The sequence below is a fragment of the Pyxicephalus adspersus genome, chromosome 3 (assembly GCF_032062135.1).
Source record: "Pyxicephalus adspersus chromosome 3, UCB_Pads_2.0, whole genome shotgun sequence".
Classification (NCBI taxonomy): Eukaryota; Metazoa; Chordata; class Amphibia; order Anura; family Pyxicephalidae; genus Pyxicephalus; species Pyxicephalus adspersus.
In genome coordinates, this window is record NC_092860.1 from 54,809,254 (window position 1) to 54,836,543 (window position 27,290).

Genomic DNA, 27,290 nt, shown 5'->3' on the forward strand with positions numbered 1-27,290 from the left:
TTTTTTTTAAATTTAAAAAAATAAAATAATTATATATATGCTATTATATTATACTGTACAATAAACTATTATATAATATAAATTGTACAGTATAATATATTACACTATTATATTACACTGTACAATAAATGTTCATGAAAGACTATGTACTGCTTTTATACATATAAATCCAATGTATTGCATTCAATACAGGTATTTTGTATTGAATGCAATACAAATAAATTTGAAATTCCCGTCACGCCCCGAACTTAACGTCCGCACGGACCGAGAGAGGAGACACGAGGGACGATGGAGGACACCGGCAGATCAGGTAAGACTGAATTTACTATTGATCTTCGCTGTTTTACTGCTTCTAGCATCTTTTTCTTAACCCGAGTCACACTCGGGGTTACCGCTGGGGAGGTCAATAGTCTTTTTAGTGTGAAATTCAATATGTTTTGATGAAAATAAAAAATAAAATTATGGTAAGCTGGCGACATTGCATCCATGTTTATGTCTTCATTAGAAGACTTCAACTAGATTCTAAGTACCTTAGTGTTCGCAATATTATTATTTTAGTCTACATATATTGCCCTTTTACAGACCTTCTAAAGATGTGGGAAAACGGAAGCCTTCAAACTCCACAGCCTCTGAAATAAAAGCAAAGAGAACAGGAAAAGACAAAGATATAGAAAGATTGTTAAATATCACAATTATCCATTCTGCACATTTACATACAATGCTTAGTGATGCATTTTGCACGGCCACAATAAAGTATACATTTTCCTCACCAGGACGATCTGTGCCTGTTCCATTGCTTTCTGCAAACTTCCTGATCAGCTTGTCTATGGCTACATTTTCCATGTTGTGCTTAAACTCTTCTTGAACCTAGGAAAACCAAGAAAGAACATACAGGTAAAAGGTAACCATGCTAGTTTAAAAATAACTACTACATAAGTGAAATAAGTGAAGACTGGGTCCAGTAAGATTTACACCATTTGTTTTAAAATTTTAGGGATGGTAAACTACCAGTGCTTATTTAATACTGGACATGTCAATGACCCTGAACAAGGTACACAACGACTATACAGATTAGCAAGCAGATGTGGAACAGCCTGAAGGATCTGAAGTTTGCAGCAGTCCAAGGCAACAGAATAGAGGGAAGTTTGCATTGGAAGTAAAGGAAGAGTTAGGCAGGAATGATACATACCTTTCGTGAAAGTGCACTTATCCTTTAATCAATAAATTAAAATACACTAGTATTTAAAGAATACATTTTAAGCGTAAAATCTCTGAAAGAGGTACATTTATTATCAAGCTAAAAGAGGCAAGACTAAATATATAGGGGTAAAATTGTCATAGGAACGGGCAGTCAAATAATAATAACAACACACCCACTTACCTGTCCAATCTGTACATGAGTATCCTCCACAGAATGTGAATATGCTGTAACAAGCCTTTTCATTTGTTTAAGATGAGCTGCCTCTGTATCTTGAAATAACTGGAAAACAGACAGATTGCTGTTAAAATGATTTTAACCACTCTGTGACTGCAATAAACCTGTTAAAAGTCCCTAATGTTTTATGCCCAATGCCATGAGAATATTAAGACTGCATAACAGAACTAGGTCCATTGGTCACAACCGGGTAAAATAAATCTTTTCTGGCTAGCTAAATCTAGCAGTCATGCCTAACATCAAACAAATCAAGGTGCCTGTTACCTACAAAGTTCACCTCTCAGGAATGAATTATGTAAGCTACTATTGTTCTGAAAATGAACAGCACAAATATAAAAGCACACAAGTGTCCCTGAAAAGGGTCAGAATTCCATAACTCTATACTTTTTCCAGGTAAATGACTGGGAAGACACTACAGCCACATATTACCAAGAAAACCATTTTTAGTATAAAAGTCAGAAAATGAAGTTACAAATCACCCTTAAAGCGTACCTAAACTCAGAAATTTCACTTTACATAAAGGGGTAGACAACCCTTTTATATAATTTTTTTTTTTTTTTTTCAGGTGCAACACCGGGTTTTGTTTTTGAACAATTTAAACTAATTTATATATATATATATATAAAAAATGTAGAAGGAGGTGTTGAGCGATGGCTCCATCGTGCTCTATACCTTCACCCCGCGGCCCCATGGTTCGATCTGCTGTGAGAGCGGATAGCAGAGGACGAATGAATCACTTTGTTTCAGCTTCCTATACATCCAGGTGCACACAGCAGAAGCTGATAGCTAGCTAGGAAGGCAGCTCTCTCCAAGATGGCCAACGTGACTGCAGAGCACAACATCTCCAACCAAGCTTACTGCAGAATCTCAATGAGGCACTGACACAGCATCTGCAGCCTATTGCTTAACTAGTGAATAAACATGGGTAAGATCTGCATGATCTACAACAACGTATTAGTGATCTAAAAGACAAAGCCCCTGATTCATCAATGAAATCCGCGCTCGCTGGAAGCACGAACGTACGCGCGGCCATCGATCGCGGATTACCACGGTCCGGACTCGAGTATGCGCGTACACTCGCCTCACTACCAGCCGGATTCCAGCCTTCACAATAGGGAGCGCGAATCTGCCAATTAAGGCGATTAGTGACTTTTAATGCAAGATCGCCAGTAAAAAGCTGTCGGATAAGCGTGGCTCCGTGCGCGAGCTTTTTCCGTTGCTGAATAGCGCGACCGCGTACGATTCCGGATCGCTAATACGAATGCGCGACCGATAATCCGATTCTGCTTGATGAATCAGGGGCAAAATCTTAACAACCCGTACACAGCAACAACAAATTGATGAACAATACCAGCAGCTAAATGAGAAAATGATCGATATGGAGAATAGGGCCTGTGGCAATAACATTAAAATTATTGGGATCCCTGAAACATACAAAGCATCAGAGCTGCATAAGCTATGCTCCACTACACTTCCGGAAGTCCTAGGCCTTAAAGTCCCAATGAAATCGTACCCTCACCCAATTATTGCCCAGTTTCTTAATTTTTATGATGTAGCTTTTGAAGGCATGTCGGGGGCATGATCACTTCTGTACTGATGACAACTGAGTACTACTTTTCTCTGAATATTTGGCTGAGACTACGAAACAACACCAAGCTTTTTCACCCATATGCAAACAGTTGATAGCGAAAGGCATTGGATTTGCCCAAATGTACCCGGCGGTACTGAAAAATTTTACTACTGATCAGGAAGTGCAAACTTTCAAAGACCCCCTAGAAGCTGCAAACTTTGTCATTTCACTTAATGCTGTCATGCCAGCCCATCCAGACGCAGGAAAAAAGCCTAGGAATAAATTGGGTCACTCCTCACGGTCATCCTCAACGCAGTCATAATTGACCCCATCACTTAACTCAGCTTTCTATTTTAACGTAACGTCACCTAATACTATTGGGAGCCCAATTTATTTCATGGCACATACAGAGACTTTAATATTTTTTTTTCAACCATAATGCCCACAAGATGGAGACGGTGATCCGTTTACTGATCACACTGCACATGATTTGTTTTCACACTATGTTTTGCTTTGCTCAAGAAAAGCACAAAAAAGGAAATGGAGATTTGCTTACACTTGGCAGTTTTCTTATTGTTGTTACTACCACCAAATCCCGCATTGGGAAAAAAGGGACTTGACTGCCTGTATTGCAACACGAGACCTTTGCTTTGCTTTTTAACTGATGGTTTCTTGGTTATACTTTGTTTTTGAGTCTGGACACTTGAATGAAATTTTTGATCCTTCCCTTTCTTTATGTAATGCTATCACAAGGTGATGGGAGATGTCAATGTGCATGGCTGCTCGGCTGGGACAGCTGTGCATAACTTCTGTGCATAACTTCTGCTGTACGTCCTACATGCTATTATTCTTTTTGTGTACTTCCTTGAAAAAAAGTCACAACCTGCAATGTTAAAGGCCTCTGCTCCCCCAACAAACGAACGCGCTGGAGTACTCATACTACTACATAAAAGATTACAGTACACTACAATCTCCAAGTCCTGTGATGCTTCAGATGATAACTCATTTTTCTTAGCAGCTGGCTTGGTTTATTCCTGGAGATATCTACAGCCGCTGGAGAGGGAGTACACCCATGTATAAGCTGCCCACTCTACAATTCCTAGGATAGACTCTATTCTAAAATCAGATGACCAAATATTCAAAATGGAGGCCACAGAGATCCATCCCTTACTGATCTCTGATCACACCCCAGTAACTATCACCTTGGCAGATGGCTATTTACACAAGAAAGACTTTGTATAGAGGTTCCCCTCATTCTTGGCTAAAGATGAATCGTTTCAGCACGATTTGCAATATTGGTGGCAGGATTATGAATTTCATAACGCTAATCACAAGTCCAATCCACAAGGCGGTTCTGAGAGGGAAAATTATGGCTCGTGTGGCTTCTACCAAGAAGCCGACCCTACGTAACTACTTGGATGTCTGCTCACAGGCTCAACAAGCTTACTTGACCTACAAGAATTCGCTCTCTCTGACTGATAGTGAATCCTGGCTACAGGTGAAGAGGACCTGCGGCTTCTGGATCAGTCAGTTTGATACCATGATTAGGTCCTACCGCTCAGTGGAGTTTTTCCTTTACGGCAATAAATCTGGTAGACTACTGGCTAATCTAGCTAAAGGGTTTAGTCTACCCTCACATGTAACGGCTATCAGGGACTTACAAAATTTAGTACATAAATTACCAAGGGACATTGCCTCTACCTTTGCATCTTTTTATAAACTGTGGTACACTACTCAGGGCGGTATTTTCTCTCAGGGTCAGTCTTTTCTCAACCAATTAACTCTTCCTCGGCTAGCAGAGGAAGCACTGAGTCAGTTAAACTCGGATATAACCGAGAAAGAAGTCATGTCCGTTATTGAGCGTTCCGCCAACACAAAGGCGCCTTGACCAGATGGGCTTGCTGTCTGAGTTCTATAAAATTCTGATCAACAAAGTATCATCGCCCCTTACAGCGTTGTACAACATGTTTTCCTCATCCACTTATTTAGAATCGGGCAAATTAGCATAAATAATATAGAGTTCCAAAAAAAACAAAAGGATCCACTCGACCCCGGGTTATACCGCCCCATATCACTCTTAAATAAGGATGTCAAAATACTCTCCAAAATTCTGGCAGATCAACTGGCACAGTTTCCCCCAAGGTTAGTCAATCCTGCACAGGCAGGTTTTGTCCTGGGAAAATCCACCACATACAACATCAGGAAACTGCTATTAGTTATGGAACAGGCTCGATTGTCCAGCTCCTCCTTCGTGTTGTCGGCCTTATCGGCGCTCGACGTGGAGAAGGCATTTGATAGCATTGAGCGGCATTGGTTGCACCTGGTACTTATGAAATTTGGGTTTTATAGTAACATTACATTTTTAAAATTACATGTATTCTAATCCAATGGCACAAATCCAGGTAGAAGAGGTGCTATCAGAAGCATTTCCCCTAGGTAGAGGGACGCGTCAGGGATGTCCACTGTCCCCACTTTTATTCAACCTGGCCATACAGCCATTAGCAAAATCATTCCATGATTGTAAGGTGTTTAATGGAATTGAGATACAGTGAAAACAAATAAGACTGACAATGTTTGTTGATGACATTATGTTGTTTCTCAGAGACCCGACTAAGGATCTGCCAACAATCCTTAAACATATTCAACATTATGGCTCGTTCTCTGGCTTTCGAATAAATTATAACAAAAGTGAAATATTGTGTCTCCAATCAACCCCGCCTTTAGAAGTACTAGTGGGTATTGACAGACTAGGTATTAAAAGTGCTAAAAACTATTTGACCTATTTGGAGTACAGGTATCACGAAGTGTCCCATATATGTACAGACCTAATGCCCCACTCAAAACCAAAATTGTGTCTGAACTGGCTCACTGGAAAAACCTGCCTCTGTCTTTAATGGGTCACTGACACCTGATCAAAATGATAAGCTTTGCAAGGTTGCTGTACCCGAAGCAAACCCTGTCATTTCTCTTTTTTCGGCTTTTGTAACTATCCTATGGCAGGGCAAAACCTCCAGTAAATCCAGAATCAAACTTTCCTGTCCTAAACAAAATCTGGGCGTAGCTTCCCAGATTTGAGAAAATACAACCTGGCGTGTTTGCTACACCATGTTAAAGAGTGGTGGCACGGAACATCGCACTACACAGTGGTGAAATTGGAATCGCCAATAGTACAACCCTGGTATCTCCTGTGACTGGTAAACACACCATTTGTGGCCGTGCCCCGACAGATAGGGGACAATTTACTTCCAAGGGACACTATTGCTGAATTGGGACAACAACAGTGGCACCCATTCGTACCACACTTTGCCTTCCTCAGGAATCTGCGTACAAAGCATATGCGTTGTGGGAACCAAGAGGTATAACAAAGAGGGATTGGATTATACCAAAAACTTATTGTCCTTTAATATTTTGCGGATTAAATATGTTCTCCCATCACACCACTTCCTATATTATTTACAGGTGAAATATACCTTTTTTGGAATACCAGGTATACAGCTAAATTTTATACTACTACCCCCAGTTTTACAAATATTGGGTGCAGCATCATCCAAGCATTCAATATCCCACATTTACCCTTTGTTAATGGATACTGCTGAGACAAGGAGTCCTCCTTATTTTTTGTGCGTCACTGGGCCTTGTTTTTTAACAGTTCCTGTTCTGATCCACTGGAACTGATTGAGTCTAAATGGACATGTATTTGTAAGAATATAGTTAGTTAACAATGGAGGGAAGTCCAATTTAAAATAATACATGGGGCATATAATGCTTTCAACCTAAACATTAAACCCCAAACTACTTTAAACAGGTTGACTGCATGCCCCAAATGTACTTTGCCTATGTACATGCACTATGGGATTGCCCTCAGGTCTCTACATATTGGAGGTTAGTTTTTGACTTCATGAAGTCGGTTACGGGGCAAACTAGGCAACTATCTCCACATTTGGAAATTTTCCATGGCAACATGGTGGAGAGTTCGCTTACCACTTCTGTTAAACAGGTTCCAGTTACCAAATGTAAACACCTATGTCTCCTGGCAGCTAAAAAAGTATCCTTAAGATGTGGCTGGAACCCAATCCTCCTAGTATCACGCAGCTTGTACAATACCTTCAGTCATTAATGATTATGGATAGGACTGGGGCCACACAGCATTTAGACACTCACCGCAAAAGTTTTTCGGCAAATGGATGCCATATCTTAAACACACATTATCACCCAATCAACTGCAGGACGTAATCAAACTTTTTCGTCACACGGTCTGGTACGATCAAAAGGGCTTGGGAGCACATTAAGGATTGATGAATGATAAAGGTCAACATTAAACTACACAGGGAGGCAGACACAAAAAATACTTTATTTATATCTTGTATTTGCAAACTAATTGTCACATTCCATCACCTAGTTGAGACTACTACAACAGCGAAGTGTCTGGTTTCTTTCTTTAGTTATTAGTATTTAGTTAAAAGGGATTTTGTTTTTTTTCACACTTTCACTTAGTTCTGTTATAATTTCAAATGTTTATTTTTATTCTATGAATACGAAAAATGGGGGAGTGGGAGAGGGAGTGGTTACTTTTATTGTTAATCTGATGTACTGATATTTGCATCTACTATCTTAGATTCAGGACTTTGATGTGTCATCAATAATGTATATTGATGGATATATGAACAGTTTTCCATGCACAAGTTTTGTATTGTATTGTATATTTCTCTAACTCTCCAAAAAAAATCTATCAGTTTTCATTACATACTTTATTTTAGATCCATTAACATCAGTAATGTGTCTCTGTGCTTCTTTTTAGTTCAGGCAGATCATGAATGGTGGGAGGGTTATCAAGGTGCAATACATAACGTCCTGTACACATCACAGCACTCATAGCCATAGTTTTTCTCTGTGGATTGATTCTTTGGGAGGAGTTATACAATTATGCCTTGACAAATGTAGTCTGGAAAAGTAAGCTTTCCAAGCATTACCATGCATGCTACCCACAATCTTCAGAAAAAAAGAGGTGGGCCTGGGACAATGAGGCTAGGAAATAAAGGGTTTGATGATGCAAGACGTCCTTCAGTCAAGAAATGAGACAGGCTGTTTTAGACCTGTTGCTGCTTGTAATGTACATGGTAAGAAACTCCTGGTAAGCAGTAAAATGAGAGAAAACTAATTTTTTTTGTTTCAATTGGGTGGAAGAAAACTTTTTTAATTCATGGGAGGAACCTGTACAACAACCTGTTACAAGGTAACGAGTTAAATAAAAATCTGAAATACACATGATTGACCTGTCTTATTAGGAAAAGGATTGGTGTCTTTGTCCATCTACAATTGTGATTTAGACATCACCCCTTTTTCTGTTTTTGAAGAATACAGTATTGTCACCACTCGCAGCCTGCTTATTGTACCGTAAAGAAACAAGCCCTCATTCACTTTAACCGGTTTATCCACTCAGCACACAGGCAGACAGTACAACATAAAACCAACAAATAGGATTAGACCAATTTGGTATTTAGATTGCAGAATGGTGAAGAACAATAAAATCACCTCTGCTCTGGTCCCTAAACATTTTACAGTGGGAGGCAATGGATCATACTTAACTGCTCACTATCACCCATTTATTCTCTATTGGGGCTGCTGTTGAGGGTTGTAAGTGATGGTAACCCAACCACAACCTTAACCACCATTCTGAACTAAATAAACTAAAAAAAAAACTAAATAACTATACATGGCTGTAAGGTTTTTTAATCAATTTTTTTATGCTATCATCTCAAAAATTATATTCAAGATTTTCAACATTCATTGGTTAAATGGAAGTCAAACATAGCAGCTTGTATGTTAGGGCCTGTAAATGCATCAAATTTACATGTGTAGCTAGTGACCTCTTGTGGATACATTTAGGAAAGGCATGCTAATAGTACCAAAAGAATGTTTAAAGGGTAATGTGGTAAAACCATAAGAACGTAAACTGTAATAAGCATCCAGCACTTTAGGTATAATATAAAGAAGAAACTTCTTTTCCCCGTTTCTGAGGCGTAATTGAAATTTTATTTGTCTTTAAAAAGGACAATCCACTATTAAATAGTTCTAAACAAATCACATATCCCCCATTAGATAAATTCCTTTCACCTCTCAAACATTTCTCATTATTTTCTGTCTCAAAGATGGTGGTCAAACAGGGTAAATGAATGTACCTAGCTTAACAGTCACATAACAGAAGTTCTGGCTATACATACACTTTAGGTATCTGAAAATGTCTTAAGCTGCGTACACACTTGCAATTTTTGTCGTTGGAAAGGATCTTTCACGATCCTTTCCAACGACAAGGGAGTGCACGATGCATGAACGAGCGCTATACATACAGCACCGTTCATGCCCTATGGAGAGGGGAGGGGGAGAGCGACGGAACGGCACCCTGCTGCGCGCTCTCCCCTTCCCTTTCATTAGGATCGGCTGTCGTCCATCGTCCGTGGATCCGGCAGGTCGGTCGTCCAGACGATGGACGACACTGACTGTACACACGGCAGATTTTCGCCCGATAATTGGCCGATGCCGATTATCGGGCGATAAAAATCTGACGTGTGTACATAGCTTTAGCATCATCAAAACAAAAATTTTTTTTTTGTTTTTGTATTTTTTTTATATGCATAGGCAAGGAAATCTTATATCGGGCAGCGAATTGGTTGCAGGTAATTCAATGATACATGCTCCCAACAGAGCTGATAAATCTAGATGCTAGGACAGCTTGGTTTATCTTCTCAACTACCAGGAGCAAATGGTTACTTAGCAGAACCTTCCAGATTCCTTTACTATGGACCCAAACAGGCCTGGTGAAATGCTTGATTCCACGCCACATATAATTGAATGTGAGTCCAGACATTTTTTCTCCTCCTGCCTAATGCACTTTATATGTTATTAAAGCCATTACTTACTAAAGCTGGCATTGAGGGCCTGATTACTAAGTGGAGGCCACCTACCAGGCAACTATACGTGATATGAAAGGATTTAGCCAAAGTTTCAGAGAAAACGGGAGTGGTTAAAGGAGGTAAGTTCTGGCAGGTGTCTCTCCATCTCTTAATTTTCTTTGAAAACAGGTCATGTTGGAATAACATACAGTTGCCGGGTATCCCTAAAGACTGTGGAGAAGAATCTCTGTAGGATATGTTTGTGAGTAACGTTAACCAGCTTATGGAAGATACCCCTGCTTCTTGGCTTGTACGGTTACTGTTACTGTACATTGAACACTTGCCCTATACTCTTCAAATCATGAGATGTTTAAGATGTTCTGTAAAGAGATCATCACTAAAATATTAAAGCGGCTATTATGAAGGCGGCCCTGCAAATCTTTTAAAATGAGTTGCCATCAGATACCACTACCAGACAAAACAAGACAGGCTAGAGCTACTTGCCATTGAAGATTCCTTTTTTATTTGATTGTGTAGAAATCAGGGACTGCATTCTTTTAATGCTCCTAAGACTTGGCAGGCTTTTTTGTATTTATCAACATTGACTTTATCCCAATGGATGACTGGCCATGCCACTTTTCTTTGCCTGCCCCTGCTCCCTTTATTGTGTGCCCTTAACCCCTTACCACCAAGGAGAGCAGCAGTTGATAGCCCCCAGATAACACAATGGGTCCCAAGTTCATTGTGCTACACTTCTAGTAGTTATGGGCACCTGATCCTAAATGAGACTTTCTTCTGCAGCTTGGCCACTACATGTCCTTTCCTTAAAAAAGTTTAGACACATCCTTACACTCAATAGCCCACTGGAATTTCTCAGCTTGGCTTACCAGATCCGGACCTTATGCCCTACTTCAGAACTTTGACTTGATTGGTTCCTTCAATGTCTACATGTTATTTCAGAATGTTTACACTCATCATGTTGTCGTGTGTAACAAGACAATCTTTCCATACATTATTGCTAAAGGGACCTTTCTCCTCTCCAGTCTCTCGACCCTTTCTTGCACCTTGCATTTCACTAGGACATCTATTTGAGTCCACACTAATAACCTCTTTTTTATCAGCTAGAAAATACACCTTTAACATGGAGTTAGGGGCAGCCAGCACAAGCAAAAGTTTGTTATATTTTTTACTCTGACAATGGGTGACCACTCACGTTGCTGTTTAGAACACGAGTTATACTGTATACATGATCTGTTTTTAAACTGGCCATATCTATATCCCCATCCCACTCTCTCTATCACCCTCCTTCCTTCTGTCTTTCTTCCCCTTTCAGCTATCCTTTCTATTCTATTATCATTTATCTCCCACCTCCTCCCTTTTCTCCTCCGCACCCCGCCCCCCACTCCCCCCTCATTTTATGTTGCCCTTTTTCTCCCTGCTCTGATCAATTTTGGTAAATGGTCTTGTGAGGTCTGTGTAGCTTCTTACACACAGCACTTTTCTCTATTATCTCAATAGGATTCCAAAGATCTGAGGGATTGCAGTTGGCAAAGGGAACTTTCTCTTCTATCAACTATCAGAAGTTTTATACCAGTTTTACTTTGAACATCTGCTTCCTGGTAGATTCAATGCATGGGGAACATACGCCACTAAATTATGTAGGTAAAAAAATCATACTTGAATCATTTATTAAATTAGAGTTGGGCATGGCTGAATATGGGAGCTTTTCACTTTACAAAATAATACACCATATGAGATAGATATATGGAGTTCCATGTAAAGTAGTGTAAATGTAGTTTAACCCCCCTAGAGTTCTAATTCTGTCCGTATTGTCATGCAAAAAGCGTTACATTTTTTTGCATGGAAATTTATTTTACATTGTAGGCTTATAATTTTTAGACATAACTCACTGAAATATGTCCAATATTTATTACATTTAATAATAAACTTTAATCAAAAAAAACACAAAAATCTGATTTAAAAAAAAAAAATTGTGAAACGTAATATAACTGTACAGGAGCATGTTTTATAAAGATTTCTTTGTATTGGACTCAATGCAGTTATTTTGTATTGAATCCAATACAAAAATATTTGAATTTTCACGCCACGCCTCCCGCACGAACCAATGCATGCACCAATGTTACTAGGGAACGTCTCTGCACAGGCCGGGGGGAGAGTGAAGAAGGAGGATGCCGCCGGAGGACCTACAAGGACGAGAAGGATGCCAAAGAAACAAGATAAGTGTGATTTTTATTGTTTTTTAGCGACCCCGATTGTGACTCGGGATTACCGCTTTTTGCATGGAAAATCCACCCCGAGTCAAATTCGGGATTACCGCTTGGGGGGTTAAAGTAAAGTTGAATATGTCTGGTATCTATAATAATTTCTGAAAATGTATGTAATGTTGTGGGATTACACTCTGAAAAATATGCACCATAAACTATGGCAGCATTTACGGAATATAAATAAGTTTATTATTGGGATTTCAATGTTTGTTTCCTTGATAGGTTTTTCAGATTTGTTTAAAATAGAGGAATCCCACACTGGGTTTAACCACCTTGCAGTTAAGCCCGACCTTCGCTCGGGCAAAAAAAAACCGCAAGGATGGTTAAGCCCGAGATTTTGTACATCCCATTTTTTATATTCATATTATCTACTAGAACCCCTGTTCGGACATATTTCTGTAAGTTACAGGTCTACAATTTAAAAAAAAATTTCATGAAAAACAGTGGATCACTTTTGGTACAGAAATCTAGACCTCAGTGTAACGCTCAGGTGGTTAAAGCCTAACTGAAACAGATATTCAGCCAAACAGACACTATATTAGCATATACATTTTAAAACTTTTATTGATGGGTGGGGATATTGCTATATTTGTATATCTTAGAATTATTTGAGCTAGTCTGTTTCCACATCATTCCTACACCAGTAATGCCGTAATGTCATACCACAGTACTGACATGTGGTTTCCTGGATGACACTAATGTGAAAAGACAGGATGTACAACTTGCTGAGAAAAAAAAAGCATTGCTGAGAAAAAAAAAAAAACTAGTGACATGACTATGTACAGCGCTGCGTAATATGTTGGCGCTACATAAATACTGTGTAATAATAATATTTTCTCTAGCATGCAAAACAACCTTCATATTGTATGCATAATGTATTTTATTTAAAAACGCTAAAGAAAAAAAGATCATAAGTGCCTAGGCTCCTACAGCCTAGATCATGAAGACTAAATCTCATTTAAAAAAAAAAAAAAAAAAAAAAACTTACACAGAATAGAGAACCCATCCATAAAAGGTATTTTTTTGATAGACATGTATAGTGAGGACCACCAAGAGTATCTTGTATAAAACAAACAAAATGTTATATAAACATACTCTTACCTCCCACTTGATCACAATACTTGGATCAGTGATATGCAGGTGCCAGGGTTACATGTAAAAGGTATTCCATGACACCTTATAGTGCTTGTTACTTTTCCTTACTTTGTACTTTAACCAAGCAAGCGAGGTTTATTGTAAATTTAAAAGAAAAATATGACTGACCTGTGCAGACTGCAGCATTTTCTCCTCAAACTCTTTGCGTACAGCATTGTATTTTTCCACTGAGCCCCGCAAAGACTCTGCAGCCTTCCTGGTCTTTAGTTCTGCCTGTTACATTAAAGGTGATTAGACAATATTTTCTACAGAACATTTGTAGTGTAACCAATTGTGAGCACTGGGCATAACTACACACACCCAAATAAAGGTCATCGAAATACACAAGGCACAAGGTGGTCAGCTGCAGCTCTTGCCCCAGCAATTGTCGGCAATTCTGTGGTGCAAAAAAAAAAAAACAGCTTTTTTTTGCGGTTGTAGTCGAAAATATAAGAAAGGGAGACAGAAAGGTAACACTGTTACAACTCCTTTGAGCTTTCTTCTAAGCATCTATAAAAGGACTGCTGGGCTTTTTTCTAGGCATTTATAAACTTGTGCAGTTGTTGTTGAAAGCAGTGCCTTTTTTTTTTTAACTTCCTACATGGAATAACACAATTTTGTTGCAGAAATTCACAAAAAACAAAAGGTGCAGAAATTCTATTGCAAGCAAATGCCTGAAGAAAAATGGAAAAATGAACACGCTCATTGTTTCTCAAGCTGACATTGTTTCTGTGTTAACCTTTTTAGGGAATAGCTAAATGGAGTTAACTACACTTGTACTGCTTGTAAAAACCACTAGTCTGAATTAGCCTTAGAGTTTCAAACATTTACAGATCAAAGTGATAAGTTTCAATATGCATATAATGTCATAAATAAAATAAAATTTGTTCCCAGTTAACCCCTTGTTAACCCTTGGTTTACAACAAATAATTTTCTTTCACCGCTTATTTTCCTGCAAATTTTCTTGCAGCCACAAATTGTGACTGTTAACCAAGTGATCCAGAGGCACTGATGTTCTTTCTGATGCCAGCTGCAGACTTCTACAGAAAATGGAGACATGATCCCCATGCTAGTATATCATCAAGGAGGTTTCACTCCAAAGTCAGAATAGCTCAGATCAGAGTCAACTTCATTTAGAACTATCCCACCATCTCTACATTTTAATGGTTTACATTTTTTTTACAATCTTTCAAACCACACAAGTTTACAAAGCTAATGCATTCATATACATGATATCTAGTTTTAAAAAGGTCATGTACTTTGAGCTGTAAGTTTGAAAATAAAGAACCTGATCCAGGTGATAAAAATGTGTAATTTGACCTTTATGGTTCTGTAAAGGTCATCACCTGGGATTCAAAGGATTGTCAGTACAAAAGGTCCAAACACTTCCATGTTTCCATAAAAAAAGAATTCTAAAGAGATGGACCCATTTTTTTTTTTGTTACCCTCACCTTGTCCATCTCTTTCTGTGGGGAGCCTTCCCTGCGTAAACGCTCCTGTTCAGCAAATCTGCTGCAGTAGTTGTCCCGGGATTTTTGAAGAAGCTGTGAACTACACTGAAGAAGTTGAATGACCTCCAAGGTGCCAGACATCTCCTCTTTGGCCTGCGATATTATTCAAAGAGTAAAAAACAAATTTTACACTAAAGCACTATATAAATTGTAAAATATTTTTTTCTATATTAATGATAGGGAATATATCTTTGAGACACTAAAAAGATCAACACAATTAAAGTTTGGGGTATATATTACTGCCATTTATAGAAAACAAGAATCTTTAAAACTCAACTTAAAACTAAATTCAAACAGACAAAAATTTAAATGGAACTGTGCCTTGAACAAGTATTTGGGCCATACTAGGCATTCCTAATGGTTTGGTCTATGGAGTTCTAAATAACCAGAATTCAGTGCACACGTTGATGTCTGCTTGTGTTGTCATTTTTCAGTTCCACTTCCTTTCAGAAATTTTGTCCCTCAGCATGTTACCTATATATTCATATTGGTTATAGTAGTATGTCTGTGATTGTCCAGAAAGCTACCCTTCAGCCCTTTTACTATGAGTAGGAGTCTCTGCCCTCACCTTACGGAGCTGTTATCAATGAGAGAAACCTACGTGTGGTCACATAACCTTTAATAAATTATTCACTCAAAAGATATTTAGCCAACATTTAGATTTATTCGTTCTTTATTTGAGGACCATAATTATTCAAAGATTTCATAAGTAATATAGATACAGCCATGGTTCAGTTTGTGAAGTTATAACAAAGTATAAAAACATAGTATAAAACAGAGTATAAAAAAACTGAAAATCAATAATCTTGGTAGATAATGTAATTACAGAGAAACACGATGAAGAAAAAATAAAGGACCACACAATAACAGCAGCAGCATTCCAGTCTACAAGGAAAGCCATTAAAATGAATAGATCTCTAAACCATTCATTTTGGGTGTTGTCACCAGAGGGAACTCCCTGCACAGGATTTATTATAGGAGTTGTTCATTTTAGCTAAGATTTCCTCCAAAGAACATTGATGGTTACACTCATGAATTACCTCCAAGTGGCTAAATACCTATGGTTTCCTCCAGAGTCTAGTAATGTTGGGCTTGACAGATAGAAGCATATGGAGAATAACCATTCTGAATTTAGGGGAGATTGTCTCTAAATGTAGCTAGTTTGGAAGAGGGAGTCACACTGAAAATCTGAGAAGGGCTGAAAAATCTGGTTCCCATAGTCCCTCAAACATTTATTAGAGCATGTGTTATAAAATTTGGCCTGTTTAAACAGTGTAACATACCATTTTCCTAAGCCCTCTCTGAAAAGGATCCCAGTAATACACCTTGTAAATTTGTATGTAGTGTGAAGGGTCACTACACAAAATTTAAATTGTTATATAAATAAACAAATTAGTGTCTTAGCAAGGTTGAGGTGCATTTACTGTGGTATTCAATTGCAAGGCTTTTACATTTACTTTAATCAAGCTCTCTCTGTTTGTTATTGCACGTTTGTTATATTCAAATTCATTTATATTGCTGAAGAGGTTTCAGTGCTGCACCAAGAGGTATCCAGTTGTCTGTAATTTACAACAAAGTCTACTTAGCAGCTGTCAGCTATATCTGGAACTAGTCCCATATTTGCATTAGACCTGGGAGTTTTATTTTTAAAGGCTTTTAATGCTTGAAAAGCTTTCTGCACTATTGCTATCTGACACACATGAGTACTTTAGTTACCGTATTTTTTGCCATATAAGACGCACTTTTTCTTCCCCAAAACTTAGGGGGAAAAGTTAGTGCGTCCTATACGACAAATGTGTTAAAAAAAATAATTAAAATATTATACTCACCCGATACCCGATCCTGCGTGTGTCTGGGGCTGCAGCGTGTCTCTCTTATCTCTCCTCTGCCAGCATCGTGTTTTCTCCTGTCTGTAAAGCAAAGCGAAAGAAGCCGGCACAGCGCCACCTGCTGTTCCCTGTCCTAACTGCCGTACAATAGAAAAAAAGCACAGAGTGATCAGAAGGGGAATTTCAATGACAGAGTGATCAGAAGGGGAGTTTGAATGACAGAGTGATCAGAAAGGGAATTTGAAAGGTACAGAGTGATCAGAAAGGGAATTTGAATGGCACATGAGTGATCAGAAGGGGAATACCGGTATGAATGGCACATGAGTGATCAGAAGGGGAATAATCTTTCAGAAACTTTTTTTCTAGATTTTCCTCCTTTAAAATTGGGTGCGTCTTATACGGCGAAAAATACGGTAAGTCTTTATTTATCACTAAAAATAATACTTGGTGATCACTACAAGTGGCAGTAGCAGAGATGAGTATTGGACAGGCAGCATACTTCTGCTCTATGAATAGAGGAAGAGCGGTTAAAAGTTGGAGGTGCATTAAGAAACAATGGAGGCTGCCACCAACATATGACACAAACACTGCAACTGGTGCAACAATGTAACAGAACCATATTAACAGTCTCACCCTGCACAAAGAATTTCTAACTCAGGGAAACTACAATCTTAAGTGTTGGCTGAAAGAGTTATTAGCATTGCCAGACAGCTGTATTGGCTGGATTACCAACAATTGTTTTAGGTGAGGAAAATCTTGTGAGCCATATTTACCCATTGCCACTAGTGATAATTAAATTTGGGTATATGACTTAAGAACCACAAGGTGGTATAACTATTGTTACAGTATTTTAGCTCATTTTTAAGCCTACACTGCACCCTTTAACTGGATAGATCCTTATCCTTAAATAGTTACCACAATGAAGTTTGGAGTGTTTGGAACAGAGACCAGTCACTAGCGGTGTGTGCCACAAAGCTCAGTACTACATGCTGTTCCATTTAATCTGTAAGTGATATAACTAAATGTTTGGTGAGCATACTATGTCTTTTTGTAATAAGGCTGATGATATTCTTGGAGGAGTTTGATGGAAGATGATTTTATATTCCTAAAAGATGGGTCAAAGAATTGAAATCTGCTTCTTAATGTTTCTAAATGCAAAATAATGCATTTTCAGAAAAATAATCCCCTGCCAGAGTAAGAGTGATCACCTTATAAAGAACTGTAGTTAAAAACATACTTAGAATATAGTGTGCAGTTCTAGAGACCTCACTTACAAAATGTATTACACATACACTTACTGGACACTGTTAGGCAAACCTGTTCAAATGCTTGTTAAATCAAATATCTAATTTGCCGATTACATGGAACCAACTCAACCAGCGTGATTTTTTAAAGCTGTCCATGACTGAAGATGATAGACTATCAAGGAAGAACCAGGGTGATGCAGCAAACCTGGAATGAATCTGGTTCGGCATTAAAAATGTTTATTAACCAATACCAATTATTATTTTTTTTTTAAACCATTGCAGGTTTGCTGGATCACCCAGGTTCTCTCATGATAGTCCATCTTCTCCAGTCTTGGAAAGCTTTAGTAAATAAGGCCCAATGTTTTTAAGCATGTTGTCAAGATAACCCACTGAAGTTCAACCGGACTCAGAATGGGGAAGAAAGGTGACTAAATTGTTCCTGCCAGAAGCACTGGCAGAGTATTTCTGAGCAGCTGGGATTTTCTCACACAACCATCTCTAAGGTTTACTACAATACAGCAGGTAAAGGAGATTGGTTTGGACCTGTGTCTACATTTAAATTTAAATTTAAAGTGTGATTTCAACTGCGTTCCTGGAGATAAATTTTATATCAAATTTATCGGATCAAAACAATAAATGCTCAAATTGTATCCCTCATCATCTAGTTCTGTCTTGTTTCTAACTTGGAATGGCTGACCATATACTATAGGCAAAAAAGAAAAAAAATATTTCAAAAGAATATAATTTTTCCCCTACAGAAACAAATGCAATTATGCATATGGTTATTTTCCAAATGGTGTCTCTGAGGCTGTACAATGTATATTTAAGTTAAAAAAGGAACTAAATTCTGGAAGCTAGGGCCAAAAAGGGGGCAATAACTAATCACCAATATCGCCAGTGGTCTTCCTGCAACTGATCTTTAACATATTACTTGGTTATCATGTCTTGTTTTGCACAGCATCTGTTTTGGCAGACACATTGATAGATGCCAATTATTCCAGCATGGAAAACAGCAAATAATATATTAGTAATGAGCTCAAATTTACATCTAACACTTTGAATATACAGACTGTGGTACACTAGGACCTAGACACAGTCAGGATTTGCAATACTATTTTTGAGGAGGACAAATGGGTGCAATTCCACCTAAAAAAAAATTCTATAAAAGTTCCACCTAGAACTTGGCAAAGCAACAAACTTACCTTTTTATGAACTTTGACCTGCTCTTCACCATATCGAATAATCTCTTTTATTAAATCATGCAGCTTCTTGCTTAGTTCTAGATGACAGAGAGCCAGCTTGTCTGAAGACACCCGAAACATCTCCCACATTGGGGCGAATGTCCTATAAACAAGAAAAAAAAAAAAAAAAACACCCAGTCAATGTCATATAAACACCACGTTCCAGACAAAAATGTCTAAAATGCCTGACTTACCCCAGGTGGCTTCCACTGCTGACCATCTTGGACAGTTTCTGCATAGACTTTGAGTAAGCTTCTTCAACAGTGGCCCTGGAAGTTGAGCATTAAAGTTAAGGAATGGCTCATTCTAACATAACTAAGAAATAACTTTAACTATATACCACAATGAGGATGTGGTATAGAACAAGTGTTGGTATAGAACAAGTGTTGTCAAAAATCTGGCCATACAATATGTATCATGACACAAGCTTAAGTTTGATATCTTGTAATTTATATTAGTTCACAAAATATCACCATAATAGAATCTATCGATATGGACCTTGTCGTGAAAATGGTATATATATATATATATATATTTTGTTCAGATCAAGCAGGAAAAAAAAAAAAAAAATGACGGCATCAACCCAAAAAACTCGATTGTATCTTGCACCTTCTCTGGCTCCAACCACTGGGGAACTGCACTTTGAGCTGCCAAAGCTTCTAACTTAAGAACTATGGTAATTGCAGTCACATAGGTATCAAATTCATGAATTTCGTTTTTTTGCGTTTTCCCACATTTGCGTTTTACCTGCTTTATAAATGCTATTGAAATCAATGGAACCATTTACTCACTTTTTAGGGCATCTTCCAGCTTTACCCAGCATTTTATTTTTTTAAACGTTGCAAGAAACGTTTAGGATAAAGCTCATAAGCGTGCCTCAAGGAAACGTCCTGGTGTAGATTAGCTCATTGGAATGCATGGGGACTTTAAACATAAGCTTGAAAAGCTTCAGCTTAAACACTGAGGAAAACCTCCGTGTAGACTAAACCTTAGTGTTCAAATGAATCCTTGAGTCCCTTGAAACCAACTTGGATGCTTAGACTAGGTTATCCATGGTAAGCTGACTTCTGACAAAATTAAAATTAGATTCACACAGCTGTCAGAGCTACTGTTCCTCTTTCCCCATGACCCCTGCTTTTCATATTATATCTTTTTAATGATCAGGAAACCTGCTCTTAAAGAGACCCAGCAGAAGCTGCAAAGTTGCCAGCATTTGGTTAAAAGTAACAAACAAATAAAAACAGAGCTACACTGACAAACAACCCATCACCTAATAAAAATCATAGCCTATTTGGAGTTATTTCCAGTCCCCTTTGTATTCAGCTTCTCCTGTTAGAAGAATGTAGACACACAGCTGTAGTGCAAAATGTTTAAGCACTTAGAAATCTTACAGAAGCCATCAAGTTAAGTCACCTTGCACATGCACTATACTCTTATAGCAATGGCAACAGCGGTCACACTCTTCTGCCAAGCTATCCAAAGAAAAATGTCCTAAAATAGCATGGCCTGGACACGGGTGGGTGAACACTTTCCCACTCCTATGTTGATCTTAAAGCACTTTCTGAGGCTCAGCAAGCCGTACCATTCTGTGTTATGTCAGGTAGGAAGCACACCCCTTTCCTACAATAATGATCTCTAGTTATTCGTAAAAGAGTGCTACAAATATCCTTTTTGGAGCTCAGAACCGGAGCCCAATCCAAGATGGGACCCACTTTGAAGCCAGCACAGTACCTTTAGACAGGGCACTGAAGACTGAAGCACCCATGTTTCCAGCCTGGTTATTTTAGCTCTGGGTGATCAAGTGAGACTGGGACATCTGCAACTTTATAAGAGCTTTGCCCACCGTGCTTGATCTAGAGCACGGGTGCCCGATATGTGGATTGCGATCTACCGGTAGATCACAAAGGCAATGTGAGTAGATCACAGAGCCCTGCCTCAAAATAAACTTCACCACGCACAGGAGTTAATAAGTCCAAGTTTTTATTGTTGGTGGATCATTTTGATTTGATCATTTTAAAAGTAGCTCAAAAGCCAAAAAAGTGTGGGCACCCCTGATCTAAAGTAAAAGATCTCCAGAATGAAACAAAACTTTTACCAAGGGATTAATATATGTAAAACAGATACTGCTCTGCTGGGCCACGGGATAGAATCTATTGAGATTACCAAAGATAAGCTTTATCACGCCGTACAGCTCCTTAAAGAAAGATCCCCCCGACAAAACCTAACCATAGACTCTTTTTTGAATCAGCTTCAGCATTTCAGAAAAGAGTAAATGCTGCTTAAAGCTACATCATGGGCTTCCCTGGGTACTTGCTTCCCATGCTGACTGGTATCTTTGCCACATTCTAGGTAATAACCTTAACAACGGCATTGAAAACCCTGGACACTGGCACAGCAGACAACACAAGGGACATTATCTGTGAACTGCATCAATACCAGCATACCATGATCAAATGCAACAAAGCAACAGATGATTCTATTTTTGCCCTACTTGTAATGCAGAGGTCACGAGCTAATCCAAAGAATCTTCCTTGCCTTTTACCTATCTACAGCTATGGAGAAGGTATTTAACCACCTGGGCGTTTCACTGATGTCTAGATTTCTGTACCAAAAGCGGTATACTGTTTTTCATGAAACTTTTTTTTTTAATTGTAGACCTGTAACTTACAGAAATATGTCCGAACAAGGGTCTAGTAGATATGAATATAAAAAAAAGTTTAAAACAGACAATCATGTTATGTCATGTTAAAAAAAAAAAAAAAAAAAAAAATGTACTTTTATTAAAATTAAATAAAAAAACACAAAAATTAGCTTAAACAAAAATACATAAATAAATAAAAAATACTAAAAATGCAATATTTCGGTATACTGTATAGTAATATTTTTCTAAAACACCTCCCTAGTGTGGTAAATTTTAAAACAACGTCACATACCTATAGACAAAACCACATAAATATATTTTGTATTATTTTGTATTGAATTGGATACAGGACTTTGTATTGAATCAAATACAAAATATTTGAATTTTCCGCTACGACCCCCTCGAAGGGCGCATGCACTGACATCATCAGGAATCGCTGAGGGACGCGTACGCGAACGCCGGGTGTTCTAATTCTTTCCAAACTTCCATACTTCTATGCAAAAAGGGTTAAATTTTTTGCATGAAAATTTATTTTAGATTGTGGCTATAATTCACCGAATTACTCAATAATTACTTTTAATTCACCGAATTACCGCATAACTCACCGAAATACGTCCAAAATTGTATAAACTTAATAATACATTTTTTTTTTATAAAACAAAAAAAATTAAAAAAAAAAAAGTGTATAATGTAATGGACCTGTACAGTAGCTTATATAATATATAAAGATTTCTTTGTATGGGACTCAATACAGCTTTTTTGTATTGAGTTCAATGCAAAGTTCGGGGTAAACGATAGTAGCAAGTTTACTTAGAGCGAGCCCAACATTCCCCAACATTCATGGCGTTCCAATTGGCAAAACTGCTCAGCCTAAGCTGATATACTATTCTATGTTGCTGATTCCAATACCTCCATGCTTAATGCCATGGTGGAATTGAGAGAGTTTGGCACCTTGTCCATTTTAAAAATACATTTTTTTAATTCTGAATTACTAATTGTGTATTTGGTTCACCACCTGCAAATTAATTTAACTAGATCTGATCCAGAGCTTTACTCTAGAAACTTTACCACCGTTTTGTAACAAATCAAAACAGACATACAATCCTGGATAGGATTAACAAAATGGACATACTTTCCTAGAGCAGTGGTCGCCAACCTTTTGGACGTCAAAGATCACTAATTTCACAGACTCCGGAATGCGCACGCACGGGGAGCTGTGCGTCACTCAAACGGGAAGAAACTTCCCCCAGAGCGACCAACTTTCTATATGGAAAGTCTATATAAAAGTATTTTTTTTTTAGGATTTTTTTTAGGTGTTTTAGGTCTAAACAATCCAAGATAGAAGTGATAAAAATTTGTATAGTTTATTGTGTAGTACGTTAAAAATATATACCACAAGGCTTACATTATGACATATCACAATTGCAATAAGCATTGCATACACTATTATTATTATTACTACACAGTATTTATATAGCGCCATCATATTACGCAGCGCTGTACAAAGTCCATAGTCATGTCACTAACTGTCCCTTAAGGAGCTCACAATCTAATGTCCCTACTATAGTCATATGTTACTAATATAGTCTAAGATCAATTTAAGGGGGAAGCCAATTAACCTAACTGCATGTTTTTGGGATGTGGGAGGAAACCGGAGTACCCGGAGAGAACATGCAAACTCCATGCAGATAGTGTCCTGGCTGGGATTCGAACCCAGGACCTAGCGCTGCAAAGGCCAGAGTGCTAACCCCTGAGCCACCGTGCTACCCACTACATTGACCATTTACATTAATCTCATTTAATATTCTAGCGTCCTCATCAGTTTACTTGATGCGTTCTTGACGCATTTCACACGTAGGCTTCCTACAGGACAACAGAATATATTGAACATAGCAATTGTATCTATATATTTCGGAATATAAAAAAAGCGGAAAGGTAGACAAAGCAGAAAAAATGAGAATTACAATAATGTCATTATATTTTTGTAAATAAACTTTGTATATTCAAAAAGACCTCAGAGACCAAGAATACACCTACTTATTCAGGCATTTCAGTTTTCCAACTCCACACATCTTTAAGAAGTAATCAATTGTGTTTTCTCCACTACAACAGTGTATATGACAAATGTTAACACGTAGCTTTTAAGTGTAGTTTTAGAAGCCATGATCCCGCAATCCAGTTTAACACCACCTTTCACCATGGTGTAAAGTTAACAAACAAGGTTGAACCTGTAATTTTTTTTAATCCAAGCTGGCCTAAAATCATAGCACTGGCCACCTATAAATCATGTTAATCATAGAAATGTAATCAATCCTTCTTAAAGGAAGTGCCGTATATCTCAGCTTTATTTCCGTTAAAAACCGTGGGGCAGCACGGTGGCTCAGGGGTTAGCACTCCGGCAGCGCTAGGTCCCAGGTTCGATCCCCAGCCAGGACATTATCTGCATGGAGTTTGCAGGTTCTCCCCGTGTCTGCATGGGTTTCCTCCGGGTTCTCCGGTTTCCTACCACATCCCAAAAACATGCAGTTAGGTTAATTGGTTTCTCCCTAACAACTGACCTTAGACTACATTAATCACATATGACCATGGTAGGGACATTAGATTGTGAGCTCCTTTGAGGGACAGTTAGTGACAGGACTATGGACTTTGTACAGCGCTGCATAATATGATGGTGCTATATAAATACGGTGTAATAATAACCGTTCATTACAATTCTACAAACTACATATCCACTCATTATATGCTCTTATCATCAGTACCAGTATCAGAGCATACTAGGGGTTAATAGAATAAAAGGGGACTGTTAACTGATAACAGCCCCTTTCCAGTACAAAAAGGAAAATCATTATAATATTTATTTAAATGAAAGTGCATTTTTTTCTTATATATTGAGATACCAGTTGACAAATTTAATCAGATCTATATTTAATTAAATTATATATCTGCACATGATGATATTGATATCAATTGAATTTACCTTACTATAGATCCATTACTGACAAATTAGTATTTTATTTTGTAGTAGGTACAAATCTGATCCTCACAAAAAAGCAGAAAACAAAAAGTAAAGTCAACATGAAAACACAGCAATAAGCAATAAAGAAAATCAAGTATCAAAAAAATATTTTCAACAAAATCAAATCCAAAAATATTTTTTACAAAAAATTCAATTCTCACCCCCCCCCCATAATTAAAAAAAACAATCACAGGTTAAACCTTGTTTGTTAACTTTACACAACGGTGAAATGTGGTGTTAAACTGGATTGAGGAGTCAAGGCACCTAAAACTACACTTAAGTGCTACATGTTAACACTTTTGTAGTGGGAAAAACACAGTTGATTATTTCTGGAAGATAAGTGGAGTTGGAAAACTGAAATACCTGAATAAGTAGGTGTATTCTTTGTCTCTTTTGAATATACAAAGTTTATTTACAAAAATGTAATGACATTGTAATTCTCATGTTTTCTGCTTTATCTTCCTTTTCTGCTTTTGAAACATATACCGTATTTCCCCATGTATAGGACACTCCCATGTATATGACGCACCTTTATTTTGGGATCCGAAATTTGGAAAAAAATAATTTTATTACATAAAGATATTGAACTGATGTTTTATTCATCCTAGAATCCATACAACTCCTCATCACTGTCAAAACTCTCATCCATATGATAGTTCTTTAGCTTGTCCTCATCTGTGTCTGATGAGGAATCAGGGTCTTCATATATTGCTTCATTCTCAGTTCCATCTATGGCCTTTGAAATGCCACAATACTTAAATGTCTTGACAACGATTTCAATCTTCACATTATCCTAGAATCTTTTTACAAACTTCTCCTATACTAGGTTTCTTCACTCTTCCTACTGGAGTCAGAAGACTTCATCTATGGATTCCATTCGCGCAAAAACAACAAGCGTAAAAAAGCGGTACATGCAAGTAAAAAAAATCAACTACCATTGTACAGGACGCACCCTGATTTTAGACCACAAATGTTTCGAAACAAAGTGCATCTTATACATGGGGGGTAGAAACATTTGCTGTGTTCGATATATTCTGTTCTTCTGAGGAAGCCTACGTGTGAAACGCGTCAGACGTTAGAACGTAAACTGATAAGGATGCTAGAATATTAAATGAGATTATTGTAAATGGTCAACGTAGTGTACGGAATGTTTATTGCAATTGTGATGTATGTCATAATGTAGGCCTTTGTGGTATATGTTTTTAAAGTACTACACAATAAACTATACATATTTTTATCACTTCCATCTTGAACTGTTTAGAAACAGGCACTTAAAACTCCTTACAACATATAGAATGTTGGTCTAGAATGCACATATAATCAATGTAGTGCCAATTTAAATGTTCTCCCAGCAAAATGTCTATTTGAATTCCCCCAGAATGAAGTCATGCTGCCAGAACCCGCCCACTCCAGAGACACACCACCCACCGCTCTGAGCCTGTGATCCATACAGGAGACATGGTCTGCAGCTCTAGCTGGTGCACCCTCTTGGAGCTGCGAGCCACCAGCTGGTGACCGCTTTCTAGAGTTCTGTTCATGTTGCCCAATAGGCTACTAGGTTCTTTCTTGCACAATCTGAATTCACGGAGATGAAGCTCTTACTAGAATTCTCAACTGACAATTTTATGTGGTAAGGAAGAACTTGGCCGAAGCAGGAAGAACTTAGCCTATGCTCCTTGGCTATGAAAGCAACAGAGGAGGACCTTTTCAATAACAATATTATTAGCGGCCTATTCTCCCTTTCCTTGTCCTCTCCAATTCCACTGTGGGATTTCCATCGTTTGCACCTGCCCTGCAGAGCCTCCTTGTTTAATTCTTGGATGGGTGATGGTCAATCCAGATATTATAAATCAAGCCACAACTGCTCTCTTAGACGTTAGGGTGAGTTTGGGGTAACATAGGTATAATTTCCAAATGATGCATCTGAAAAATTTGCAGTTGCTGCTCCTATTGACAACCTTTAAGAGATGACCCTTTAGAAATCCATTTCACCTGACACTATCTCCACATAAACAACAAAGAAATAGCATATTACCACACTTCCTGAAAACTGGTAAAGTTATGATGCACTGTACCTATTTAGGGGAGATCAGAGCATTACCTGCTGGGTGCAGTAGGGTCTACAGGATTATGAAGGCCAGAGGAGCAGGTTTTACATCATTTGGAAAGCCTTCCCAAAGAAGTGGAAGCTCTTACGGTTACAAAGCTGAACCAACTCCATATAAGCAGCCATGGATTTAGAAAAGGGTGTTTGACAAGCTCATACAGATGTGATAGTAATGTGTCTACATTTCTGGCCATACATATATAATCTCTCTCATTTCTCTGTCCAACAAAAACTACCGTGTTTCCCCGATGATAAGGCAGGGCCATCAAATAAGACAGCCCCCCTTTTTAGGTAAAAATGAAAAATAAGCCCCCCCCCGCAAATAAGCCACCCACCGATTACTTACCAGAATCGCGTGGTGCGGTGGGTGACTCCGTGTGTGGT

General features: G+C 38.1%; 1 protein-coding gene across 7 annotated transcripts in view; it reads right to left on the minus strand.

The window, feature by feature from the left end:
- FCHO1 (FCH and mu domain containing endocytic adaptor 1) overlaps positions 1 to 27,290 on the minus strand; it is a 70,657-nt gene that overhangs the window by 20,072 nt on the left and 23,295 nt on the right. For all 7 annotated transcript variants that reach the window (XM_072404715.1, XM_072404711.1, XM_072404710.1 and 4 more), the window contains 7 exons: positions 19,337 to 19,411; positions 19,104 to 19,245; positions 14,766 to 14,918; positions 13,444 to 13,548; positions 1,382 to 1,480; positions 771 to 867; positions 585 to 629 (listed from right to left, as the gene is read on the minus strand). In XM_072404715.1, the coding sequence (XP_072260816.1) occupies positions 585 to 629; positions 771 to 867; positions 1,382 to 1,480; positions 13,444 to 13,548; positions 14,766 to 14,918; positions 19,104 to 19,245; positions 19,337 to 19,411 (716 nt within the window). The remainder of the gene's footprint in view (positions 1 to 584; positions 630 to 770; positions 868 to 1,381; positions 1,481 to 13,443; positions 13,549 to 14,765; positions 14,919 to 19,103; positions 19,246 to 19,336; positions 19,412 to 27,290) is intronic.